We start from the raw sequence: 24652 nt of genomic DNA on the forward strand, positions 1-24652 counted from the left end.
TCAATTTCAAACTTCATATAGAACAAAGACACGTTAAGCTTTTATTGGTGCACTGTATTAAGTTGATACTCTGACATCTCTATTTCAGTTTTTTTTTTTAACTGATGAGCTTTCCTTTACATGTCAAGTTACATTTAAAAGTTTTCAAAATTAAGAAATCATAGAGCTACATTTACTTCACATTTACTTTTTTCAAAAACAGAGAGTGCCCTCTGCTGGATATTCACCAAAATGCAATTTAACACTGTCAGGCAGATACAAGTTTGATTAGTAATGCCTGGCAAGTGTTTCACAGTCTTGTTTTGCAAATCACTAAAAATCACAGCAATAAATAGCCTACTCTTTTTTATTTATGCAGTCTGATACAGATCCTATATGAGTGATAATGATGAAGATACTGATATACTGGTTGAACTTTTACTTCCCGCTGAGCTTTAGGACGTCTCTCACCATAGCGCCAATCCCATCAAAAATCAAGTGCAACTTTGTTTCACACATGAATGCAGGTGTGGTCACCACCTTATTCTTCTGGTCCACATGAGCTTCGTAAGGATGGAAGGTTAAGGTTAATTCAGAAAAACAAAGCTCTCATAACATTAATGAGAAGTAAATTAAATAAGACAAGTTGAAATCATGACACTAAAATGTTCTACTTTTTAAGTCATAATTATGACTTGGTATGTAATGATTATGACTTTTTATCTTACAGTATGTCATAATTTTGACTTCCAAAGAGAAGAGAAGAGAAGAGAAGAGAAGAGAAGAGAAGAGAAGAGAAGAGAAGAGAAGAGAAGAGAAGAGAAGAGAAGAGAAGAGAAGAGAAGAGAAGAGAAGAGAAGAGAAGAGAAGAGAAGAGAAGAGAAGAGAAGAGAAGAGAACTCTGTACAGGTAGGATATGGTGACTTCTGTAACAGTATGTTTGGCTCCCAGTGCAGTGATGACTTGTGCAGTACCAGCATATGGCCACTTCCCACCTTGCTCCTCCTCATGACCCACCGTCACATCCACACCTGGAAGAACTCTTGCCGCCAGCACTGGAGATATACAGCACAACCTGGTGACCAGAAGACAAGGAGTCAGTGCTTTATAAGAATAATAAATAAAAAAAAGCATGCATATAAAGTCTGATTTGACAAATATAATCTTTTTATTTCAAAGCACATCATAACTTCTCGCAAGCACCCTTCTGAAACCTAAAATGAAAAATAGGACACCCTACAGTCTTGTACAGACATGATCGCATTGGACACTGTAAGTCCACATAAATGTGCCATTTGGATACCTATTAAGTTCTGTATCGATTACAAAGTTTTGCTACTGACTTATAAGGCCGTAAATGGTTCAGCTTCTGTGTATTTAACAGATCTTCTATCGCCCTACAATCCACCTTTAAGGTTACAAAACTCTGGACTTTGGTTGTACCTAGAATATCCAAGTCCACTAAAGGAAGGAAAGCGTTTTAACATTTGGCTCCTAAAGTCTGGAATAGCCTTCCTGATAATGTTTGGGGCTCAGACTCACTCTCCAAGTTTAAATCTAGACATCTTTTTAGCCAAGCATTCACATAATACATCTCTTAACCATGTACACCAGTCAAATCAGATCAAATGCAGATGATTACACTTAATGTAATGAACAGCAGCTATGCTAATTATTTTATATTTGCTGAGGTATCCTGAGGTAACTAGAGAGTACGTCAGCTCCAGTTTGGATCCAGCTTCTTATGAAGACTTCAGATGCCCGAACACCTGTGAAGAGATGACGTCAACTCCTGGACTTCAGATGATGCAAGCTCTGAATCAACATGCACCAATGCTAAATTTCAATATATTGTAATCATTATGTTTACAACTTGTTATAATGACTTAAACTCATTGTTTCTGCCTTAAATTAATACATTGTTAGCTAACTGTGTGATTTGTACTCTGTGTACTTGGACACAGTCATCTCTGATAACAGATCACTCTAAATTGTATTGTAGACGCATGCATTTTTCTTTTCAGACTGCTTTGAAATGATATGTGTTGTGAAAAGCGCTACACAAATAACTGTGAACTGAAATTTGGGACAGGGCCTTACTTATCATAGCACTTGAAGTTCTTGAAATTACTGACTTAAAATGCATTCCTTATTTTGTTCAACTTTAATAACCTTGCCAGCCATTGTAATCTGGTTCTGTTTTTTTTTAACCTATAAGATTATAAATACAAATTTAAATAGTGTTTAATTTAATTTTCACTTTTCACTTTTTTTTAGGCCTTTTTATTGTCCAGACCTCAGGAACATACTTTAAATGATTGCAACACCAACATTACAAGATATTTCCATATAACAATACTTTTTAACACATAAAAGCACAAAAAGACCCCAAATCAGTGGACTTTCCACCTTATTTTTAATGTAAGAGCGGACACAGCCATTTGTAAGTTGAACGTTTCTGGCCTTTGCTGTCATCCGCTTCCAGTTTTGTTATGTTGTTATGCATTTTCGTAATTATAAACACACTGGTTTGTAGCGCAAATAGTTTTACCGTTCACAGCACTTTGTTATTCTTGTAGTTATTTATCTATAGAGGCTAAAGAATCAGAAGTCTCACATTCATATTCTCTTACTTCTGCGTTGTAAAATAAGGTGAATATAGATAGTAATTTGTAACGACTTACCCAATTGGCTTTCCTGCTTTATGGAAGTCCTTTAAAACCCGCTCCACTTCCTCATTCACTTTACAGTCCTTCCCATCAATAGCAAATGTTGACCTGATGATGGTAAAGATGCAGAAGACAATATACAGAGAGATGAGGACTACAACAGGAATGTCAGTGGCAAATTAAAATATATCTAAATGCAAGCAATGTTTATCAAAAAGTTTTTAGCATTGGTTTTATCTTTAAAACTTTTTTTTTAAAAGGCAAGTCCAGTTTATCACATTTAGTCACAGCACTCACAGGTTTTTAGCTGCACCGAAACCACCAGGGAAGATGACCGCATCATGATTACTGGCACTCAGTTTTGCCAGGTCAGTGATGTTGCCCCTTGCGATACGCGCTGATTCTGATAAAACGTTCCTATATAAAAAGAAAAGTTGAGAGAGTTAATAATATGTTAATAACTGAACTCCTACAGTAACAAAAACACAAAAGTGTACATATATGCTAAGGTATATAATGAATTGTTTTGACAGTGTAATCTTTACACAGAATTTCTGAGAGGACACTTCACCTTGACTCTGTCTCCACTGGCTGACCTTTGCCATGGTCTATCACATGCATCTGAAACACATCGGGAGCAAACATCTGAACCTCTGCACCTCCCCGACTTAGATGCACAAGGATTCTACATACACAAACATACAGCAAAAACGAGTATTCACGCAAAAGAAAAGAGTTCAAGCAATAGCTTGCATAAAGCAAAATAGCATAAAGACACACATTTGGGTTACAATGAGAGAGAAAAAAATCTGAAATAGGACATTAATTGTGACATATTTTACAGTAGTAGCGAACTCCTAACGCAGGGGTGTCCAATCCTGTTCCTGGAGGGCCACTGTCCTGCAGAGTTAAGCTCCGACCCCAATTAAACACAACAGAACCAGCTAATTAAGGTCTTACTAGGCATATTAGAAACTTCCAGGCAGGTGTGTTGAGGTAAATCGGTGCTAAACTCTGCAGGACAGACAGTGGCCCTCCAAGTTTGGACACCCCTGTCCTAGGCCCTAAAGTCAAATTTGGCATGAAATCCATGCAACAAAGAGACCTTCTGTCCCTTATAGAAGTAGATTTTTGGGAATCCGCTGAGTAACTAAGGAAAGAAAAATAGTATAGAGACATAAAAATAAAAAAAACTAGTAAGTTACTCACGCTGATGCCTCATGGATTTCAGTGCCATCATAAACACCACATCCAGACAACACCTAGTGAATAAAAGATTAAAAGTTAGAACTCAGAACTCTTGTTGGCGTGTGTTTTGTGACGAGCTGGACAGCAATAAACAAAAACATATGAAAAGCCCTCCGGATTACTTAAAACCGATAGATCAATGTTCAACTGTCTTAAAGGGATAGTTAGTTCACCCCAAAATTTTAATTTTGTCATTACTTACCCTCATGTTGTTCCAAACCTGTATGGGGTTCTCTCTTCTGTTGAACACAAAAGAATATATTTTGAAGAATTTTGGTTACCAGACAGTTGACGGCACCCATTGACTTCCATAGTAGGAAAAAATACTATGGAAGTCAATGGGTGCTGTCAACTGTCTGGTTACCAACATTCTTAACAATATCTTCTTTTATGTTCAACAGAAGAAAGCAACTCATACAGGTTTGGAACAACATGAGGGTAAGTAATGACAATTTTTTTGGGGTGAACTATCCCTTTTATGATACTGGCGGCTGGCTGTACTCTCATGTCACCAGGAACTCAACTCGCTTTTCTCCTTTATCGATTAGTGAAGGTTAAACAAGAACTTCAGTATGAATAATACTGTAATATTGTTGCTGTGTTCATACTCCGCTGCCCGTCGGGGTTTATTCTGAGACAATTACTCACCGACAGTGACTATTTTAAAAGTGTCACTGATGTTGTATGCAAATGACCAACTTACACAGGGTGACATGAAGCGCCTCTACCAGAACTGAGAAATAACTACTTTCAGAACACAGTAAAACCCCCACTGAAATGCAGATGTTCATGAAATCTATTAATTTCACACAATACAGCTCTAAAATGGGACACTAAAACGTGTAACGTTAGGTATTTTGACGAGCGCCAACAACAGTCACGTGCAACGCCAGTTTGGGTCTGTATAACTAAAGTTACTTACAACAGCGACTTTTGCGCTACTGCAGTTTGAAGATGCATGAAACTGTGCAGCAGCAGCCGCATATCTGAAGTGGGCAGTACGAAACAGCGAGCGCAGAGCAAACATGGTGTGGAGCGAGGAGGACATGGAGGACCAGTGCCTTCTTCGGCGTTACTGATGGATGGAAAATCATAGAAACATATCGCCACCTACAGTTTATGTACCAACCCACAATCTAGGACTTCAAAATGTGCTGCATCAGAGTAATTAACAATAACATGACAACGTAATTACATACATGAGCTTAACTTTATATATAAAAATTATATATATATATATATATATATATATATATATATATATGTGTATGTGTGTGTGTGTGTGTTTGTCTTAATTAGTTTAAAGACCACCATAACAACCTTTCACCATTTTTTTATTTTATTTTAAAGTTATAAACTAAAGTGAATTCTTAGATACATGAAAAAATATTACAAATACAAAAGTGCAAGCTAAATATTTCGCCAAGTGACAAGTTCTCTTTAAAGGTGTCCTTAATTTCCATTTATCAAAGAACAGCATCATAACATCTTGAGTAAATGTTTGAAGTTATTATTTCTAGATTTATGTGGTTCTTATTATTAACTTATAATAATTAGGGATCACTAAATGAACAATTAGGAAACTGGATGCACACATAACATAAAATAAAAAATATATTTCTTATAAGTGTAAAGCAAACTGGGGGACAGTTTCCAAAACAAGACATGTCCCTAAATGGAATTTTAGCAGGGAATTTCCACAAACACCATCTTAACTATTTGGTGGTAAACTGTACGTACATGTACAAAATAAACTCCAATGACACCCCATTGCAATTCTGAGCAAAACATCTGGGATTGGTGCAGCAAAAATATACTAATGAACAACAGACACTTAACAATTATACAGAATGCACAAACTTGGACAGGACTTTGCCTGCACTCTTGAGGCGCTCCAGTCGCTCTTTCAGTTCTTTCCTTTTACGTGCAACAGCGGAATCTTCTTGGATCAGCATTCCTGGATTGATCCCTCCAATCATGGCAAGCATTGCATTCTGAAGCTTAGAGATGTACTGGTCCAGCATGTGATACTGGACTATCAGTGGAACTTGATTAGCCAGACGGTCAGAAGTAATCTACAAATACATACAAAGTACATTCAAATACATTGTAAACCACAATAAGCTAAATTAATATTTATTTCAAGACTCTGCCGCAAATAATTTAACTTCTCCTTGCATATATGACATGTTAAAAAAATTTGATGTTAAAATCTTTCTGCTATCCCAAGATGGAAGACAGAGACAACTACAAGAAAACCAACCATACGTTTTTGGAAAACAATCATTATTCTTGCAATTGCTAAGTGGCAATAGTGGCAAAAAGATTACGCACAGAGATTAAAGAGAAAAGACTCCTAAATCTTCAGGTATGTGAACAGATGCATAAATGTTTCAAATGATTACCGTAAAATAGGCAGTGAGATGTTGTGTCATCTCGCGTACATCGGCACTGATGAACTGCCTTTGCACAAGAACTGCTTGACTTTGTTTTACAGTGTCAAGCTGATTGCTGTACAGATGGTCTTGGGAGTAGACAATCCTCTCCATCTTAAATTGAGACTGTATTTTCTCCTCAGCTTTCTGAAACTGCTCATCGAGAAAATCTTCAATTGGATCTTTGGTGGCCCTTAATAGGTGAGAGAAGGCCTTGAAATGAGAGCTAACAAGGCAGTTCACACAGGAATGAACAATGTCTGTAATAAAGGACACAAGAAAACAAAACAGCCAATCAAAGGAGTTACAGTAAGACACAACATAGTATATTATATGCATACTTGATATACGTCACCGATTTTATGCATTTTAATTTATTTTTTAGCATGCAACACTGCAAACCATCTTGAAATACTGCCATTCACCTGTGACATCTTTGAGCAGCTTTAAAGCAGGTTCTTCCAGCTCCTCAATGTGTTTCTTTACAATGTTTTCGAAAGTTCTATAGTTCACAAATCCAGGAAGCTCCTTTCCTCTACGAGTCCTAACATACTCTTCTACCTCATCTCTGAGGGTTTCCTCCACTAGAGAGAAAAGATGAAAGTAAATCATGAAGTACACACCCCTGCAGCACAAAGGGTTAAACTCAAACAGCATGTATATTGCACGCCCACAGAGAAGTTTTGATGCTGCACAGAAGTGGCTTAAATTAATTTATGATGGAACTCAAGAAATAATCTCACAAGCTTGATGGTTGATTGACATTAATTGTCGAGAGACAACAAGACACACTGATTGTCCTTTAAAGGCTACATTGGCTTGGTAGTGTAAAGACACAAGGATCCTTAACTGGGTGAACTGCTTTCCTGTAATGAGATTATTGTAGAACAGAATCCCTCTCATTTATGTCATGGTCAAATGTTCACTGATTTATTAAAATTTGAAATGTCTAGCACTAACCCATTATAAACTACCTGTAGCGTGCCAGATTTAAACTTTCTGTAAATTAAAGATATAAATAATACATTATTTTATCAGAGAAAGTGCAAAATAAAGATAATAATATTAAAGCACAACATAAACTGCACAAAGCAACATTACTGTCACTGATCATTTAAAATGTATGCTACAATGCAAACAAAATATTATTTATAAACACACTCTTTATGGTTTTGTCATCCAGAACGCGTTTCCATCTTCCAAATTCCTTCCTGATTTTGGTGAAGACCCTCATGTCTGAGCTTAGATCTTCTTCTGCCCTTTTTACTCCTTCAAGGGCATCATTGAACTGGCGAATTTTCTGCAGAGTACAAATCTCATCAGGTTATGAGATTTAAAAAAGGCCACATAAAAACATGTGGGGTGCAACATGTACAGTTATTCTGTTAAGATTTTTACCATAATCAGAAAATTGCTCCTCTCGTGTTCATCAGTTGGAACTCCATCTCCCAGTGCTCTAAGATCCGCAGTCGTCTTCTCTAATTTCATCTCAAGTTGTTTCTGCAACTGTGGCAGCGTTTTCTAAAGGTAAAGAAATTACACGAAAATGGAGACATTTACTCTTTTCTGTCAATGTCTCTGCTGTAACTCTTTGTTAGGGCTGAGTGATTAATCAAATTTTATTTTTGATTTATTAGCTAAATATTATACTGTTAGATAGACTTACATTTAAAACTTAAAGCATTATTTCATTTTCTATATATTATATTTGTCCTATTTGTAATTTCAATATATTTTAATTGTATTAATGACTGTTTCATTGTCTTCAATAATTATTTGAGGACTTTTTTAACTTACATTAGTCTAGTATTACTCTAGCATTAATTTCCGCTTTGGTATCGAAATTGGTATAGAGAATTGTGACATTTCGGTGGGATCTAAACTTTTGATATCATAGCAACGTAATTTCCTTGTGAAAAAAAAGAAGAGATTCACATGGCCATATAACCCTATCCTAATTATGATAAATAATGGTGATTTCAATATTGATCAAAATAATCGTGATTATGATTTTTGCCATAATCGAGCAGCCTTTCTCTGCATACGCACAGTAATGTGTTCAACCAATTCTTTTGTGAGTCTTTCTGCAAGAAGGGGTACTGTAGCTTTTCCTTCCTCAAGAAGAGACCTGAAGGGAAAGAATGAATTTAAATTAATGACAAAGAAGTTGAGGACTGCAGCATAACTACAGCATTTTGCATATGTTTTATGAGTGGGTTATGTGAAACATGTATAAATATATAAACAGTGTTGTTGTTGTGAAACAACAGCAACAACACATACAGAAAAATATTACTAAAATATAACGTGAGATGAATGTCATGAACATTATATATATATTAGATTATATTTCACATAAATCACACCATTGTTTTTCTTCCACAGACATGAAATGGCTCATGCTTCAATTGTGAGAGAAAAGACTTGCCTGAAATGAGCATGTTCATCAAAAAAAAGTCTTTCTTTTTCCAGCGCTTTGACCAGATCAAGCTTCTCATTGATGTCTTGCTGGCCTCTGCACTTTACGATCATGTAGCCCTTCTTCAGTTGTATCACTTGATTATTGACCGTTCTGACCACCGTCTCCTCCATGCCTTTGTCCACTAAGTCCGGTTTAGTCAGAATACCTGCAGATATGAATATCTGTCTATACACTCTTATCAGTGTTTTATTTTACCATCAAGAAAACAGGAACAATGTATTTGACAATACTTCACTTATTCAGTGAAATGTTACGTACCCAGGGTCCTTTGTCCAGTTGAATCTACTTTGGATGCCATCTGCAGTGCCTCAGTGGTGGCGATGTCAATGTTTGCAGGCACCACAACCAAGCTAATGGTTTCTTGTCTTTTAATGAACTTTTCAATGACATCTTTTATCTGTTACAGAAAAACAACATTAGTAATTTTGAAGGGATAGACTTTATTCCTGAATAAAAAAAATATAGGTTTTTGGTTCATTATAACCTAATAATAATATTATTAATAATAAATAATAATTTATTCACAGTTGAAATTCCTATAACCATAATAACCACCTGCTCCAGCATTTATGTTTAAGAAACGGTGTGTAAAGGAGCTGTTATCCAAAATATTGGAATGCTGTAAACATTTCGAAACATTTATATATACCGTACAAATAGTGTCTTACTTGTTTCTCGATGTCTTTTGGCTGGTTGCCAGTGGCAACTCTAGCAATACCTGGCAGATCAATGAGAGTGAGATCAGGGACATCACTGGACTGGATCTCCAGAGTGATCATCTCATGACTGATCCCTTCTCCCTTTCCAGCCAATAATGTCTGAGCTATAAAAGAATACCATGTCACAAACATCCCACAGACGACAACACAATTAATTCAACCATTTTAAAGACTCAATAAACTGTATCTGTATACACTTAAATGTGTAGGCTAAGTATACAGACCATTTAAGACAGCATTCTCTATTTCAGCAGGGTCCTTCAGTTGCTTTATTTGATCCTTATATGACAACAATCCATGCCAGTTGTTGTCCTTCGTAATTTTCTTCAGTTTCAGTACCAGAGGACAGCGTGTCACAATACCTGTGTTTTAAATACTAGATAGTCAGTTTCTTATTTGAATAGACTTCCTTACAATTGAAATGTTCTAAATACAAATAAGAGTAAAGTAATTCAAACACTTAAGCAATACAGTATAATACAGTAAATAAATTCAGATCTATGATTCAGACAGATGAACGATAGATAGAACGATAGATAGAATTGTGCTCATATTACCTGTTCCCCTAGGCAACGCCACTCCAGACAGGGCTTCCAACACAGAACTCTTTCCTGAGCTCTGGTCACCTATGACAGCAATAGCTGGCAGGTTCAGGTCCTTTTCAACACCTAATGACCTGAGAGAGTCCACTAGGTCAATGCATGGGCGGACCTTCTCTTCATAGTGCTGGCTAAGACCATTAATCTGATTTCCTCCCTTGCGTGGAGACATGTCTGCAAAGAGAAAAACAGACAGTAATTCAGCCAGAGTTCTTATTATGTGGTCAACGTTTTATTCAAAAGTTGTTTATAGAGTAAATATGGATAAAGCACGTTGTTACGGCGTTGTTGTTGTGCGAATAACTCCTATTTTAATTTTAATAACCTAGAGTCGAATGCAGTGTTGACACCATCAGTTTTAGAACTGTTTTCAAACACAATTCAACGTGAAAGTCTATCAAAAAAGAAACATTCAACTGTTTCCTTAAAACTTTCCATGACTTTATAGCTTTTCCATACCACTGAACAACGAGAAAACAAAAACGCAGGTATACGCACTGGATTCATCAACGGCTCCGCTGTGAAAGACGTTACGCGCTGGCGCGCAGAGTTTTAGTAAAACTTCACAACGTGGAGAATTTTTGAATATTTTACGTTTTGTTGTGCATTCAACAAAAAACAACTCTTTGTCGAATGTCGAGGAAAAGTGTCTCCAATTTCGTTCGGAATGGAGTTTGTCTCATCAACAGGCGGGAAATGGGATGTTAAAAAACCCCGGGGTGGATCCCTATGCTATGTAACTCTTTTATATCTCTGTCGCTCCGGTCCACTTATTCACCGGTCCGGGCTGTATGTGTTCATGTGTATGTAAAGTGCATTATTAGAGCTGAACATTATCTACCTATATATCCATTATATTATTCACACTGTATGTACAGACTAACGTTAGTCATTGACCGTAGTCAAGTTAGACACCATATTGAATCTAAAGCGGATGAGAGGCTGCTTCATGTGACTCTGTGAGGAATAGACTGAAGGTGATGATACACAGACACAGAGCAACTTTTTGAGCAATGTTGCTGGGCAATCTAACCGAGCGATTGTTGCTTGGGCACTTTCCCATTGAAAATGGGCAATACATTTCTATCTGGATAATTTAGATCGGTCGTGGGCCCTGTGTCTCATCTGGTTGCCCATTCATTGACGGCAACATTGCCTAGCAACATTGCTCAAAAAGTTGCCCTGTGTGAAATGCTGTGTTCGAAATCGCCCCCTAACCCACATTCACCATTCCCTACATTAGTGGATGAAATCGAGTGAGCGAATTCGGACACTGAGTGCGCAGGAAGGGCTATCGCTTGTGCATAGTTTGTGCTTGCTGTTTAATAATAATCATTTGACTCTGCCATGGAAACTAGCATGTATAGACATTAAATAAACAATTTAATAATTAATTAAAAAGTAATTTACCTGTATGATGTTTCGCTGGACCAGCGCGGTTTGGAAAATGGATGGATGATTGAATCAGCTGCGTGCGCCATCTCCTGGCCGACGCGGGAATTCACTGGTGGAAAAAAAAAAATACGAACCTCGAGCCGTCGCTCATTGCCCGATCGTCTTCTGGTAGGGATGTAGACTCGTAGGAGTGAGTGAAAGTAGGAGGGAGCTGACCCTGTGATAGATCTGTAAGCAAGCGTCAATGCCTTGAACTTGATGCGAGCAACGAGTGGTAGCCAGTGCAAAGAGATGAACAGAGGGCCGTTTTGGGCTCGTTGACGACAAGACGAGCTGCAGCATTCTGAATCTTTTGTAGAGGTTTAGTTGCACATGATGGAAGTCCAGCCAGAAGAGCATTTTTCTAAAATATACTAAAGTACAGTTATTTAAAGTGTGTTAAAAGTTGTATTGTGAAAATAGGCAAAAGCATGATGCTAATATACTTTTAATAGTATATTTTTAATATATTTAAAGATAGTAGGCTACAATTTTTTGTTACATGTACTAATGAAAAAGGAATATATTTCAAATACAATAAAGTATACTTTTTTCACTAGGGCTTTTAAGGTAATCAGCTAACTTAGCTAGTTATTTTTATTACTGGCGTTTTATTAAATTTTCAGTATTCGAATGTTAGTGAGAATTAGAAACATAAAACACTTTTAGATATCAACAGAATACGGAAGTTAATGCATTGGCACGGCTTGGCAGCTCCTCTTCTCTCTCTACAGTACATAGAGGTACAATATGCCACCCTCTAGTAGTCACAGCCGAACAGCTCCTGAGACACCCTATGCTTTTCAGGCAGGTCTTTTCCTGTAATTATCATAGGACAAAATATAAAATAGGGCAAAAAAAGTGATTTTTTTCCCCCTTCTATTTCTGCTTATTGGGGCAACATTAGGCACACCAACTGTTAGGTATACTAGAGAGAAAAAAGTCCATGTAAACCATAAAATCATGTCAAATGTCAAAAATATATCTTTGCATCATTTCTATGTTGAAATGGAAAGATTATTAGACTGAGAAATGTTTATTTTATTTATTTTATTATTTTAAGGAACCGTTCAAGACAGTAAAAAGAACATCCATTGTCCAAATGATTGTCCTCTTTTGGGTCATCATGGGGATGCTGGGAGTGGGACCTATTCAGATATAAATGTCTCGCATGAAAACACACCACAATTATCAAAGGAAATTTCAATCTAAATTAAACAAATTTAATCTTTTCTGTAGGGACAGAGATGTCTTTAATTTCCAATCATCATAGAACAGCATCATGAGTGCAGTAAAATTATGACAAATTATTCACGTTATTAATGCAACACCAAGGTCAAAAATTTGCAATAAAATAAAAACAAAATATTCACAAACAGTATTAATCATTCAAAATAAGACCAGAAACATACAATAAGAAAAGTATTACGAAAATTCTTTCAATTAATTCATGCCAACTTTAAAATCAAGTAACAGTCAGGAAACATTATAGGAGCAAGTTTTCCATGTAACTGATTGATGTATATCCACTATAATAGGGATTTTCCAGCACCATTTATTTTATTTTTTGCTTTTTATTTTCCACCAACATTTTAATTTGCATCTATCCATTTTCCAAATCACTTGTCCTAAGGCCGAAGGGAAACAGCAGATCAAGATGGCCAGTCCATTACAGACACAGAGCAAAAACACACACACACACACACACATACGCACATTCACACTTGCGGGCAATATACTGTCTCCAATTGGCCTGACCTGCATGGCTTTAGATTTTAGGGGAAACCAGAGCATCCAGAAAAAAATATGCACCAACACGGGGAGAATGTGCAAACTCCACACAGAAAAGCCTCCTGGTTCAGCCAGGATTTCAACCAAGAAGCTTCTTGCTGTGAGGTGACAGTGCTACCCATAATTATGTAGAATGCACAAACTTCGACAGGATTTTGCCTGCACTCTTCAGGCGCTCCAGTCGGTCTTTCAGATGTTTCCTTTTACGTGCAATAGCAGAATCTTCTTGGATCAGCATTTCTGGATTGTTCCGTCCAATTATGGCAAGCATTGCATTCTGAAGCTGAGAGATGTACTGGTCCAGCATGTGATACTGGACTATCAGTGGAACTTGATTAGCCAGACGTTCAGAAGTAATCTACAAATACAAACAAAGTTCAAATTAAATGTAAACACAAAATATAATTAGCACAAATCAATATTTGTCACAAGACTTTGCCTCTCATAATGCCATTGATTATGTAAAAGGTTAACTAAAATTCTTTATTCATTTTAAGATGTTTTTTTTTCTGTTCTTTTTTTCTTCTATCCCACGTTTAATGTACAGGATCAGTTAAATGTAAACAGTTCAAGCTGTGGTAGCTGTTTAGAAGGAAATTGACTAGTTTGCAGAGGAATGAGTGGTTGGAGTATTTAGAATTTAGAATTCAATCGTTATATTTTGCAGTTTTGTTAGATGCCTTTTGTGGTACACAGACTACACACTTCACCCTTTCAAAGAACAAAGATTACTTATTAGATATACAAACCTTGAAATAGGAGCTGAGATGGTATACCATCTCACGTAAATCTGCATTGCGCAGCCAATAACTATTTATGGGTTTTTGTTTTACATTGCTTAGCTGGTCACTGTAGAGACTGTCTTGGCAGTAGACAATCTTCTCAATCTTAAATTGATAATGTATTTTCTCCACAGCTTTCTGAAACTGCTCATCGAAAAAATCTTCAATTGGATCTTTAGCAGCTCTCAACAGGTGAGAGAAGGCGTTGAAATGAGAGTTAACAATATGGTCCACACAGGAGTGAACAATGTCTGTAAATAAAAGAGATGAGAAAGCAGAGGAGTTTATCAGAGGTAAGATCATGTATGCATAATTGCCACTAATTTTATGCATTTGTATGATTCTCTCAATCTTTTTTAAAAGAAGAATGTTGTCTCTTGTACAGTAACAAATCATATAAAATTTAGGGGAACAATTTAAATTGAGGGCACAGTAAACCATCAAACATTATGGTGATATTTACCTGCGACATCTTTGAGCAGCTTTAAAGCAGGTTCCTCCAGCTCCTCAATCTGTTTCTTGACAATGTTTTCAAAAGTTCTGTAGTTCAAAAATCCAGGAAGCTCCTTTCCTCTACAAGTCCTAATATACTCTTCTACCTCATCTCTGATGGTTTCCTCCACTAGAGAGAAAAGACAGAAAAAATTGTTTGAATACAACCATTGGCGTTTTGAACTTGCAACTTACAACATTAGTTAAATCATGCTTTTAGTATGCTTGCATAAGTAAGTTACAACAAGCAGTACGTCAGTCATCAGCTATACATCTGTGTAAATACCTCACATAAAATCTCTTTATGCTGACAATATTTTGCTCTGTTTCAAATATTTCAGTTTCCGTTCCTGAATGTTTAAATCTCATATTTGGTACACTTTTGGGTAACAAAAATTAATTGGAATCCATCAGCATTAATGCCCCTTGATGATGCAGCTAGATAGGAATCTAACAGCTTACCTTCCTTGATCCCCATAGTTAAGCGGTTTACATATTTGTTAGGGGTGTGAATCGTCACTGATCTCACGATTTAATTCGATTACGAATATCATGTCAACGATTCGATACGATATCAAGAAGTGTCGCATCCTCACTTTTCAATATTACTGCACATGCCTAAATTTTCATCAATGCATACAAGCAGTCAATATGAACTCCTTTTTTATTCTATCTACTCTATCTACTTCTATTTTATATTATGCCCCTGTTTCACAAGATGTCCCCAGAATGTGTCTGTGAAATTTCAGCTCAAAATACCCCCCAGATAATTATAGCTTGTCAAAATTGCCCCTTTTTGGGTGTGAGCAAAAAACACGTTTTTGTGTGTCATGTACGTATGTGTACGTCTTTAAATGCAAATGAGCTGCTGCTCACCACCTGTAAGTTTGGCATCGGGCCAAAAAAAAAAATTTCACTACTAGATGGTGGGCCAGAACATAGTCAAAGGATAATTTAAGAAATTAATTGATGAACAGAATTATTCCTTGGCATCCTAATGTACTAAACTGCATTTTTTTAATTGCGTGCTGGAGGTACGCTATTATGTCATGTGCAGAGTGATGTTAACATTTAAGATAGCTGGTGAGAGAAAAATGGCACTATCAAAGAGTCTAAAGAGGAAAGATGACATCGAAAATAGGGCATACCAAGAAGAATGTCAAGACAACAATGAGTTCATCCTAGTTTTGTAAAGGTAAAACCGGTGTTCGACCGAATTTCGATCCCCCTAGCTTTGGTATTTGGTAGGTTTGGGATTAGTTGTGGGGTAGAGGTTAGGATTAGGGGTGGGGTTAGGATTAAGCAATCAGGTACTGACTTCAACAAGGGGGGTAATAATTTGGCAGGGGGTCGAAACCGGTGTGTCTTGATCCACAGACTCTTTTGAATGTCTTTCTGAACTTTTCAGATGAAAAGCTCTCAATTCATCTAAAAATAAAACATTTTTATTTTGAAGGCAATATCACTAAAGACGAAGTGATTGTGAATAACTGTTGCTGTCGTGAGTGACAGATCTATTTCAGAACCAGCCGCTATCAAAATAATCTGGCTGCAGGCGTGGGCCAGATATTATTGCTGGTGGGTCATTTTCTGCTTTACACGAGCTTCGGATACTCCAGCAATAAAAAACGTGAATTTCACTCATCCAAAATCTCAAACTTGTTAATTTTGTTGTGTGTGGTTCTAAAAAAACAAAACAAGCGCTACTTGGTATTTTTATGTTTATATGTTTACTTAAATGTTGTAAAGTGCTTTAACAAATTGCCTCCTAATTTTTTACAGATAAATTGCTTTAATACCAATTATCAGGGTGGCCTAGGACTTTAGTACAGTAGAATACTTCTGCTGTCAGGAAAGCCAAATCAAGTTCTTATACCTGTCCTGACCTGAGCACAAGCTCTCATTCTAATCCTAAAAGTCTTAAATACTTATATATAAAGTCTCAAATACCATATTTAAATACTTTAAGTCTTTAAATTCATTTAAATTGATAATATCACATGTGTACCTAATTACTGTTTGTCTGATGAGTGCCCAATCTCTGAACAAAAAGGTTTCAATAAGCGCCACCTAGCTGTAAATGTAAGCACAATAAAAGCTCATGTTGTTTTCCAAAGACAGCTATTGATTACAATGGTCTGTATCTTAAACCTGCATTGATTGCTTAACTCCACTGTAACTGATTTCCCACACAAATGTTAATGCTTTGATGTTAAAGCTAGAATGTCCACTAATGTGTTTATTAACAAAAAAGGCATGAGTGGAGAAAAACAAGGCAATTTTTTTTAATCAAAATTTTCATAAAACTGCTATTTAAATATATTATTTCTATAGGTTATACAAAAAAAGACAAAAAAGACAAAATAAATAGGCTGAATAAAGAGCCTAAGTCCCTGCCCTCCGCTTCTGGCTCATGGGACATTTCGGAAAAAAATATGTATGGTAGTCAATGGCGAGAGACAACTTATCTTTTTATTCCGTCTGAACTGTGCCCGGAATTAGACATATGATGTTTGTCAATTTAAAAGATAATTATGAAAGTCAAGAAAGTCGCAGTTTGTCATAAAACAGAAGAGTAACATTTAGTTTTATGTGAAAATCGCTCAATGAACTACATCTCTCGTCTCGCATGTACTATGTACGTCACCGTTGCTCGTATGTGTGCAGTCTGGTACAAAACACTCAGGCATGACGGCGTAACGTAATATATATATTTATATATATATATAATATATATATTTTTATAATATTTTTATAACGTAAGACTATAGAAAAAATGACAGACGTTAGCTTCAGTAAAGTTAGCTTCATTCATTGAGAGAAAAGGTATGACGTCGCATGTGCGCCTTTTGGGTTTGTAGTCTTTGTAATTACGTATTTTCACAGTCTTATACCTCAACAGTTTTACATCAAACTGCGACTTTCTTGACTTTAAAATGATCTTTTAAACTGACAAACATCATATGTGTAATTCAGGGCACAATTCAAACGAGATCAAAATATTTGTTGTCTCTCGCCATTGACTACCATACTATGGCTGTTTCTCAATATGCGTTCATCAGTGATCTTGTGTCCTTGGCTGTGTCCAAATTCAGGGTCTGCATCCTCTTTAGGATCCTTCCTACCCGGTTGAAGGAGGAGGGGTCCTCCGACGACCGCAAAACCCGGAAGTCTGTGTTTGTGAATTTGGACAGCCTACCCTTCTTTCACATATTTTCAGAGGAGAAAGGCCGCGAAATTTAAAAATACTAACTTACTGTTACTGTGTCACGAAATGTAGCTTTAAGAGTTTTTCAGTCGACAATGTAGTTGTTTAAAGCTCAAATCTGTGGTTTATTTATAAAGAGAGCGCCATTTTAAAAATGTTATCTGACGGTTTCGGAGTTGTGAGATCCAGGGATCACCAGGCGCTCAGCGCTCATGTACCCCGCCGAGAACAGCCTTGCCTCGGCTAGTGCTTCAGACGTTCTGACGTTCCGCTGTCAGTCTAGTGAGAATAATTCGTCTTGTGTTTATCTAACGGGCGATCTTTGGTTTCATTAATCTATAATTTGTTCCTTGGCAGATTGTTGTGGCTGAGGGCAAAGTGAAGTTTCATAACTTTATATATTTAGGCTTATTTAACTTTAACGGTGTAGCCTGCTGTATGTTTGACTGAATCGTTTACTTTATTTCTTGACTTGTATAGCTTCTTATACCTTTTAAAAACTGAAATTTAACAAAAAGAGACAGGGTTGCGTCATTTTATTTTATATAGCCTATGTAATAATATTTTAAAATGTATAAATTTACATTATTTATTATTGTTATTATAATAATATACCACTTGCGATTATCAATCTATTATAGTTATGCTGTTAAATTATTTTACTATTCATAGTAACTATTTAACTTATTATTTTTATTGTCTATATTCTGTAATTGATATTTCATATTCTATTGCTATTATTATAGTATTATACATAAACTATATGCTATTATCAATATATTATTATTATTATTATTACATTAGTACTTATGATATTATATAATTGTACTTTTCATTACTATTTTACTTGCTGTATACTGTTTGTTTATTTTATTGACTAAACTATTTACTATTAGCCTACCTCTCACTTTATCTTATATTTACTATTTGCATTGCACTGTAGTTGTACCATATCATATGTATTACCATAAAGGATCCATCAGTTATCTTTGTTATTGCTAAAATCGGGTCAATGACAGAATATGCTTTTCCCACAATAAGAAAACTTTATTTAATTTAATGTGAAAATTAAATTATATCTCAGTATGGGGGTGTTCACAATTCTTATCCAAGAATGAAAAGCCAAATACATGACAAGCCTGAGCTTTGGCCATTCCTTATTAAAAAAAAAAAAAAAAATTCAACCACTGAAAATATATATTTTTTTGAAAAGCCAGTTTTTAAAAAACTTACATCGAAAAGCATACTCCTCTCCCACTCCGCTACCGCTCGCTTCTTCCGCCATTACGCTCTGCCGAAAAGAATTATGGGATAGGTAGGACGGGAAAGGATCCACCACACCCATCCTTCCAATTCGGGGAAAAGGAGGACGTATTTGTGGGCCGCATTTGAAGGATCCTACGAATTTGGACAGCCTTCGTCGCGGCGCTGTGACGTAACATCCTTCAAATGAGTACTCCGAAGGATGTAGACCCTGAATTTGGACACAGCCATAAGGTCCTCCACAATTTCACCAACTACCTCCATTGTTTAAAATAAATCAGCGTCTGTTCACGCGGCCGGCTTCAGGTCATCACCTCTTGATGGTCGACTGTGAGTGACGTCACGTCCCAACACGAACACGCCCCATAGCATAATCCCACCCTTGACACTGATTGACAGGTTTCCGTGTAAGGCATCGGAAATGGAAATACTAGGGATTGCGATTCCATTTGAGTTTTGGCTGGCTACATACACGACGCTGAGAAAGCGAAAAAGCAGACGTGGTAATTGAAATTGCTGTTTAAATATGACAGGGTCAAGACTCGTAAGATATGGGAAACACAGTTGCAAACAGACTTTGCATTTCCATTTTAAATTTGGCAGTCACTGTGCGTTCGCTTAAACGAAAATGCAAACGGTAATGCGCGATTTGCATTTGCGTTTGGATTATGTCACATTTTATGCGTCCACAAATTGAAAACGCAATTGCAAATACAATTTGCAATTCCTTTTGAATAATGTCCGGAATATCATTCCATATCTGTTCTTTGCGTTCTTGGAATTGAGAAACAGCCAATATTTTTCCGAAATAAGGTCCCATGGTGGTCCACCGGAAGGGGAGGGACTTAGGCTCTCTATAAGCTGATCAATAGCATGTTAAATGGTGATAGCCTATACGGTACACCCTTTCTTTTACTGTCTATGGGTACACCCCCCTAAGCTCACAGAATTGGTTAGACCCAAGTCTTCAGCAGCCAATGACACCCGTTCAAACTGATTTATAACATATGCGTGTTTAACACGCTGATTTGTCACATGCAAACAACGCGTATTTAAAGCGTATTTCACGTAAACAACGCGTTAAATACGTGTTAAAACATATTAAAATTCACGTGTTTTTGGTGCACATGGCTTTCCATACACTGCTGCACATGACCCAGATCTCGTCCCATTTTCTCACAACTCTTTAAGTTCATTTAAGACGTTATTTAACTCATTTAAAACTGAGGACACTCAACAAAACGGACATTTTGGTATAATTGTGTGTTATTATTACGCAGCGCGTTCACATGCAGCGCGTTCTCTTTTGTCTTTTAGCGCTTGAATGACATTTGCATGAAGAAGAACGTGATTATATAATGTAACGCTAGCCAAAGGATGACAGAAAAAATGGATGCTGCGTTAATTGCGTTAAATATTTTTAACGCATTAAACAGAAAAACATTATTCGCATTGCCAAATATTTGATGTTTTTACACGGCACCCCTGCTCTCGCCAGTTGGGAAAAGCTGTTCTACGCGTTTGTCGTGTAACCTATACTAAAGTATGTCAATCATCATTAGAGTGCCACCTTCAGGCTGAATAACGCAAGGACATTACAATTCTGCTAAAAGTGTGTCTGATGTGTTCAGCAATTTAGGATAGAAAGCTTACAAAATGTTTTTCATAAACTAGCGCTAAGACCCAGAATCTGCTCTACCTAAATTTACAGCATTAAAACATTACTTTTAAATTTACAACAAAATATCTGAGTTACTTTTTCAAATAAGTAATGCAAGTTACTTTTCCCATTTATTGACTGACACCTCTCCTGTTCCCATGCTGAGAGAAATCGGGAGTAAGTGCAGAGGTGTTGTTTCAGCACAGCTGAAATGTTTGTTTGAGCAGTGCCCTCTACTGTGCTGGTGTGAATTTAATTCATTGCTTATTCATTTCAGTTTAGGTGTGAAAAGGCCTTTATATTTACCAAAAATATTACAAGTAAACCAAGTCCAGGTTAGAAAGAGTAATGTAACATTATTTTCCATAAAAAGTAACGTCTCGGTTACATAACCCTCATTCCATGAAGGAGGGAACGGAGTTGCCACATCGGTGACGACGAATAGGAATCTCTCTTACCAGCTGTGATAACAGCCTTTTTAGCGCTCTCAACCAGTGCACCGTTACCAGCTGTGAGAACAGCCTTTTTTTTTTCTCAGATGTAATTCATGCAAACCATGAGAGAACTTGACCCCGCTGCAATGCCGTAACACCAACGAAGCGAAGCACTTCTTCCAGAAGAGCTGACTTGTTTGTAGAAACACATGCTTTCTAGAAAGCAGAAGACATGAACCACTCAGCTCTGAAGTGAAAAGCTAAAAATGTGATGCACCTGTTATTCATTATATACCCGCGTTGCGAGGCGGAGCAGCTGATGCAAACAACGCATACCAATGAGCATTGGCTTGTTTAGTTACACTCGAAGTAGATTGGCCTCTCTAGCGAGAGTGGCGTCAAACGTGACCGACTGAAAGGGAACCAAGTGGTGCAATTAGTTACTTTTTAGGGAATAATGTAATATTGTAATACATTACTTTTAAAAGTGCAAAGGACAAGACTATCCAGAGCTGGCCAAAAATCGCTGAAATGTTGTTAGATAAATTAAAGTCCTGTTTTCCTAAGCATGCTTATTTTGACCCAATTACACGTATTTCAATGTAATCAGTTCTCATGGCATCTGTTTGTATAGTTCATTGGAGTTTTGATTTATGTTCAAAAAATCTAATAAAATAATCATAGAACAGGCTGAATGGCACAAAGCGACCATCAGTAATACAACTTCATCCCAGAAACAAAAGTTTGCATAAAATGTCACTACTTGTGGTTGCATCCCACAAGAGAGCAGTCCATCACTGGATGCAGGATCATTTAAATCAGGGTAATGCTATAATGCTAATGCAACAATTCTATTATAAACTCACTCTTAATGGATTTGGCATTCAGGACGAGTTTCCATTTTCCAAATTCCTCCCTGATTTCGGTGAAGACCCTCATGTCTGAGTCTGAGTTTTTTAGATCTTCTTCTGCCCTCTTTACTCCTTCAAGGACATCATTGAACTGGCGAATTTTCTGAAGAGCACAAAAAAAAAAAAAAAAAATTTAATCCAAGTAAAAACATTGGTGGGGTGGAACATATACAATTAATACTTCCAGCTTAGGGTTAGGTCATTAACAATAATTTAGGACAAATATAATGAAACTTCATAGAAAACTCAGAAGTCTAGCTGGATGGTGCCGGTGAGTGTACATTAATGGAAATAATAAAGTTGAGGACGTTCTGTGGCATTCACCACCAGATATGTCCAGTAGTGTTTTTTTGTTTTTTTTACCGTAATCAGAAAATTGCTCTTCTCGTGTTCATCAGTTGGAACTCCATCTCCCAGTGCTCTAAGATCCTCATTCGTCTTCTCTAATTTCCTCTCAAGTTGTTTCTGCAACTGTGGCAGCGTTTTCTAAAAGTGAAGAATTAAGATGGAAATGGAGACATTAGAATGCAAAAAAAAAAATCTGACCCTATTCTGACTTTAATTTACTTCAGTCTTTTGTTTCTTTAAGGCAAATTCTAATAAACTAGGTATGTCATGTAACTTTGCTTACGCACATAAATGTGTTCAACCAATTCTTTTGTAAGTCTTTCTGCAAGAAGGGGTACTGTAGCTTTTCCTTCCTCAAGAAGAGACCTGAAGGGAAACAATCATTTCAATAGTAACAAAAATGTTTTTGAAGACAACTGGAGAATTTTGCATAATTTATGTGTAAATATTAACAAAAAAAAGACCATTTTTAAAATGCCACACAAATGTCCCTGATACCTGACACACATTTCAGTGCAGTCTGTCAAGTGCCCTAAACACTGTAAACTGCAGAACAAAAGTCCAACTCTGAGGATGCACCTCAACAAGGGTGTTTCAGTGGGCCGGCCGCTCAGCGCTCATGTGCTCATTGCACAGCGTCATATCGGCCAGTCCTTCGGGAATTTGCCGCTGGTTCTTATGTAGATAGTGGTTAAACATGAGATATAATTCATTTGGGGTATATCAAACGGGCAATCCTTGGTCTTATTAATCTATTACTTGTTCCAGAGCAAATCGATTTTGGTTAAGGGGAAAATTAAGTTTCATAGGTTATTTCACTTAAATCCTGTACTAGAGAGCTGCTTGTACGTTTGACATAATTGTTTGCTTGTGTTTATTCCCTATTGTCTTTTATAATGGCTATTGTTGTTAATTTAAATATTTTTGTTCATTAAATAATATTTTATATAAGTATGCCATATTTGGTATTGAGAAAGGATCCTGATATGGACTTGAGTGGAACTTAAATTATTACGCCTTTAGATGGCAGCAAAAACTGTCTTTATGCTCTTTCAAGCGGTGTCTCACTATGGGATCCACCCCTTCCGCGTATTCTGGTGGTGGTAGTTATGTATGAGGCCTATAATAAAAGTTTACCTCTTAGTAGCGTGTGTGTGTGTGCATGTAGCATAGACAGCGCGCATCAGAGAGTGCGCGTCAGAGAGAGCTTAAAGTGATATTGATGCTGGTCTCGGGTCAGGTTGGGTTTGGGCTGAAAAATTGCAGACGTTGTCGGGCTGGGGCCGGGTTAGGACAGGATTTTTTGGCCCGTGCAGGGCTCTAACGACCCGTGACCCGTGGTCTCTCCTGTTATGCAGAGATCTACTGTCACAGGCAGGGCGGGGAGATCTTTCATCCTCAACCAGAACACTTGGCACTATGGGCCTGGCCAGTGAGTGGTTCAATTTGAATACAACCGGTCTGTCAGACAGCCATATCAGAACCATACAGAATGCTAGAGCTTTGTGGACGAGGTCTCTTTATGAATGCAAATGGAGCGTGTTTGAGCGCTGGTGCGTGGCTAAGCATGAGATTCCCTTTCAGTGTTCAGTGGCAGTAGTTTTCATCATTTCTACAGGATTTGATAGACCAAGGGAAAGCGTTTTCAACCGTAAAAGTGTATTTGGCTGCTATATCTGCTTGTCACATAGGTTTTGAGCATCCTTTAGTATGCAGGTTCATGAAGGGAATTGTCAATTTCAAAACAGCTTTCCCCTTCATGGGATTTAGAACTTGTACTTGATGCTCTCTCAATGTCCCCATTTGAGCCACTGGACAAGATTGATTTCAAAATATTGTCGCTTAAGACGGCGCTGTTAGCCTTGACTTCGGCAAAGCGTGTAAGTGATATGCACTTTTGGTGCATCCAGCAACACGGTTCATGCCCGGGGATGCAGGGGTAGTTCTAAAGCCTAATCCTACCTGAATGCCCAAAATAGTTAATTCTATCACTCCTTTTGAGCTAAGAGCTTTCTATCCACCACCTTTTGCTTCATCAGAACAGCAAAAGTTAAATGCGTTGTGCCCAGTGCGTGCTTTATGCATTTACACGGAAAGAACCAGAGGGTTCAGGGAGAGTGATAAGCTGTTCGTATCTTGGGTGAAACCACGTACGGGGAAGCTGATTACTAAGCAGCGTTTGTCGCACTGGATAGTGG

At 37.1% G+C, this 24652-nt stretch overlaps 3 protein-coding genes across 3 annotated transcripts in view; all 3 read right to left on the reverse strand.

The window, feature by feature from the left end:
* Window positions 1-18: 18 nt before the first annotated feature.
* On the reverse strand, window positions 19-4988 carry gatd3 (glutamine amidotransferase class 1 domain containing 3). Its single transcript, XM_084122977.1, has 7 exons — window positions 4819-4988; window positions 3858-3910; window positions 3220-3333; window positions 2946-3065; window positions 2664-2756; window positions 898-1054; window positions 19-546 (listed from the first exon to the last, which is right to left on the reverse strand). The coding sequence occupies exons 1-7, from the start codon at window positions 4942-4944 to the stop codon at window positions 418-420; spliced, it is 792 nt and encodes a 263-aa protein (XP_083979103.1). The 5' UTR covers window positions 4945-4988; the 3' UTR covers window positions 19-417.
* A 749-nt stretch (window positions 4989-5737) lies between these two features.
* LOC311087866 (interferon-induced GTP-binding protein Mx) lies at window positions 5738-10303 on the reverse strand (the record flags this gene model as incomplete). The annotated part of the gene is made up of 11 exons (XM_084121339.1): window positions 5738-5971; window positions 6302-6591; window positions 6757-6915; window positions 7493-7631; window positions 7730-7852; window positions 8381-8459; window positions 8760-8958; window positions 9072-9210; window positions 9482-9636; window positions 9757-9894; window positions 10090-10303. 11 exons carry the CDS (start codon window positions 10301-10303, stop codon window positions 5738-5740), a joined length of 1869 nt encoding a protein of 622 aa, XP_083977465.1.
* Window positions 10304-12625: 2322 nt separating this feature from the next.
* Window positions 12626-24652, reverse strand: part of LOC311087906 (interferon-induced GTP-binding protein Mx-like) — a 30363-nt gene continuing 18336 nt past the window's right edge. Inside the window, exons 7-12 of the mRNA XM_084121411.1 lie at window positions 22742-22820; window positions 22470-22592; window positions 22062-22209; window positions 14602-14760; window positions 14106-14389; window positions 12626-13714 (exon numbers count right to left, since the gene is read on the reverse strand). Coding sequence (XP_083977537.1) covers window positions 13481-13714; window positions 14106-14389; window positions 14602-14760; window positions 22062-22209; window positions 22470-22592; window positions 22742-22820 — 1027 coding nt within the window. The 3' untranslated portion in view covers window positions 12626-13480. The remainder of the gene's footprint in view (window positions 13715-14105; window positions 14390-14601; window positions 14761-22061; window positions 22210-22469; window positions 22593-22741; window positions 22821-24652) is intronic.

Source organism: Abramis brama (genome assembly GCF_963993115.1).
Source record: "Abramis brama genome assembly, chromosome: 8".
NCBI lineage: Eukaryota > Metazoa > Chordata > Actinopteri > Cypriniformes > Leuciscidae > Abramis > Abramis brama.

Coding starts and splice junctions, on each gene's coding strand:
- gatd3 (XM_084122977.1), bottom strand. CDS start 4,944: ATGTCCTCCTCGCTCCACACCATGTTTGCTCTGCGCTCGCTGTTTCGT. Junction 2,757..2,945: donor TTCGGTGCAGCTAAAAACCT/GTGAGTGCTGTG, acceptor TACCATCATCAG/GTCAACATTTGCTATTGATG. Junction 547..897: donor ATACTGTTACAGAAGTCACC/ATATCCTACCTG, acceptor TTCCATCCTTAC/GAAGCTCATGTGGACCAGAA.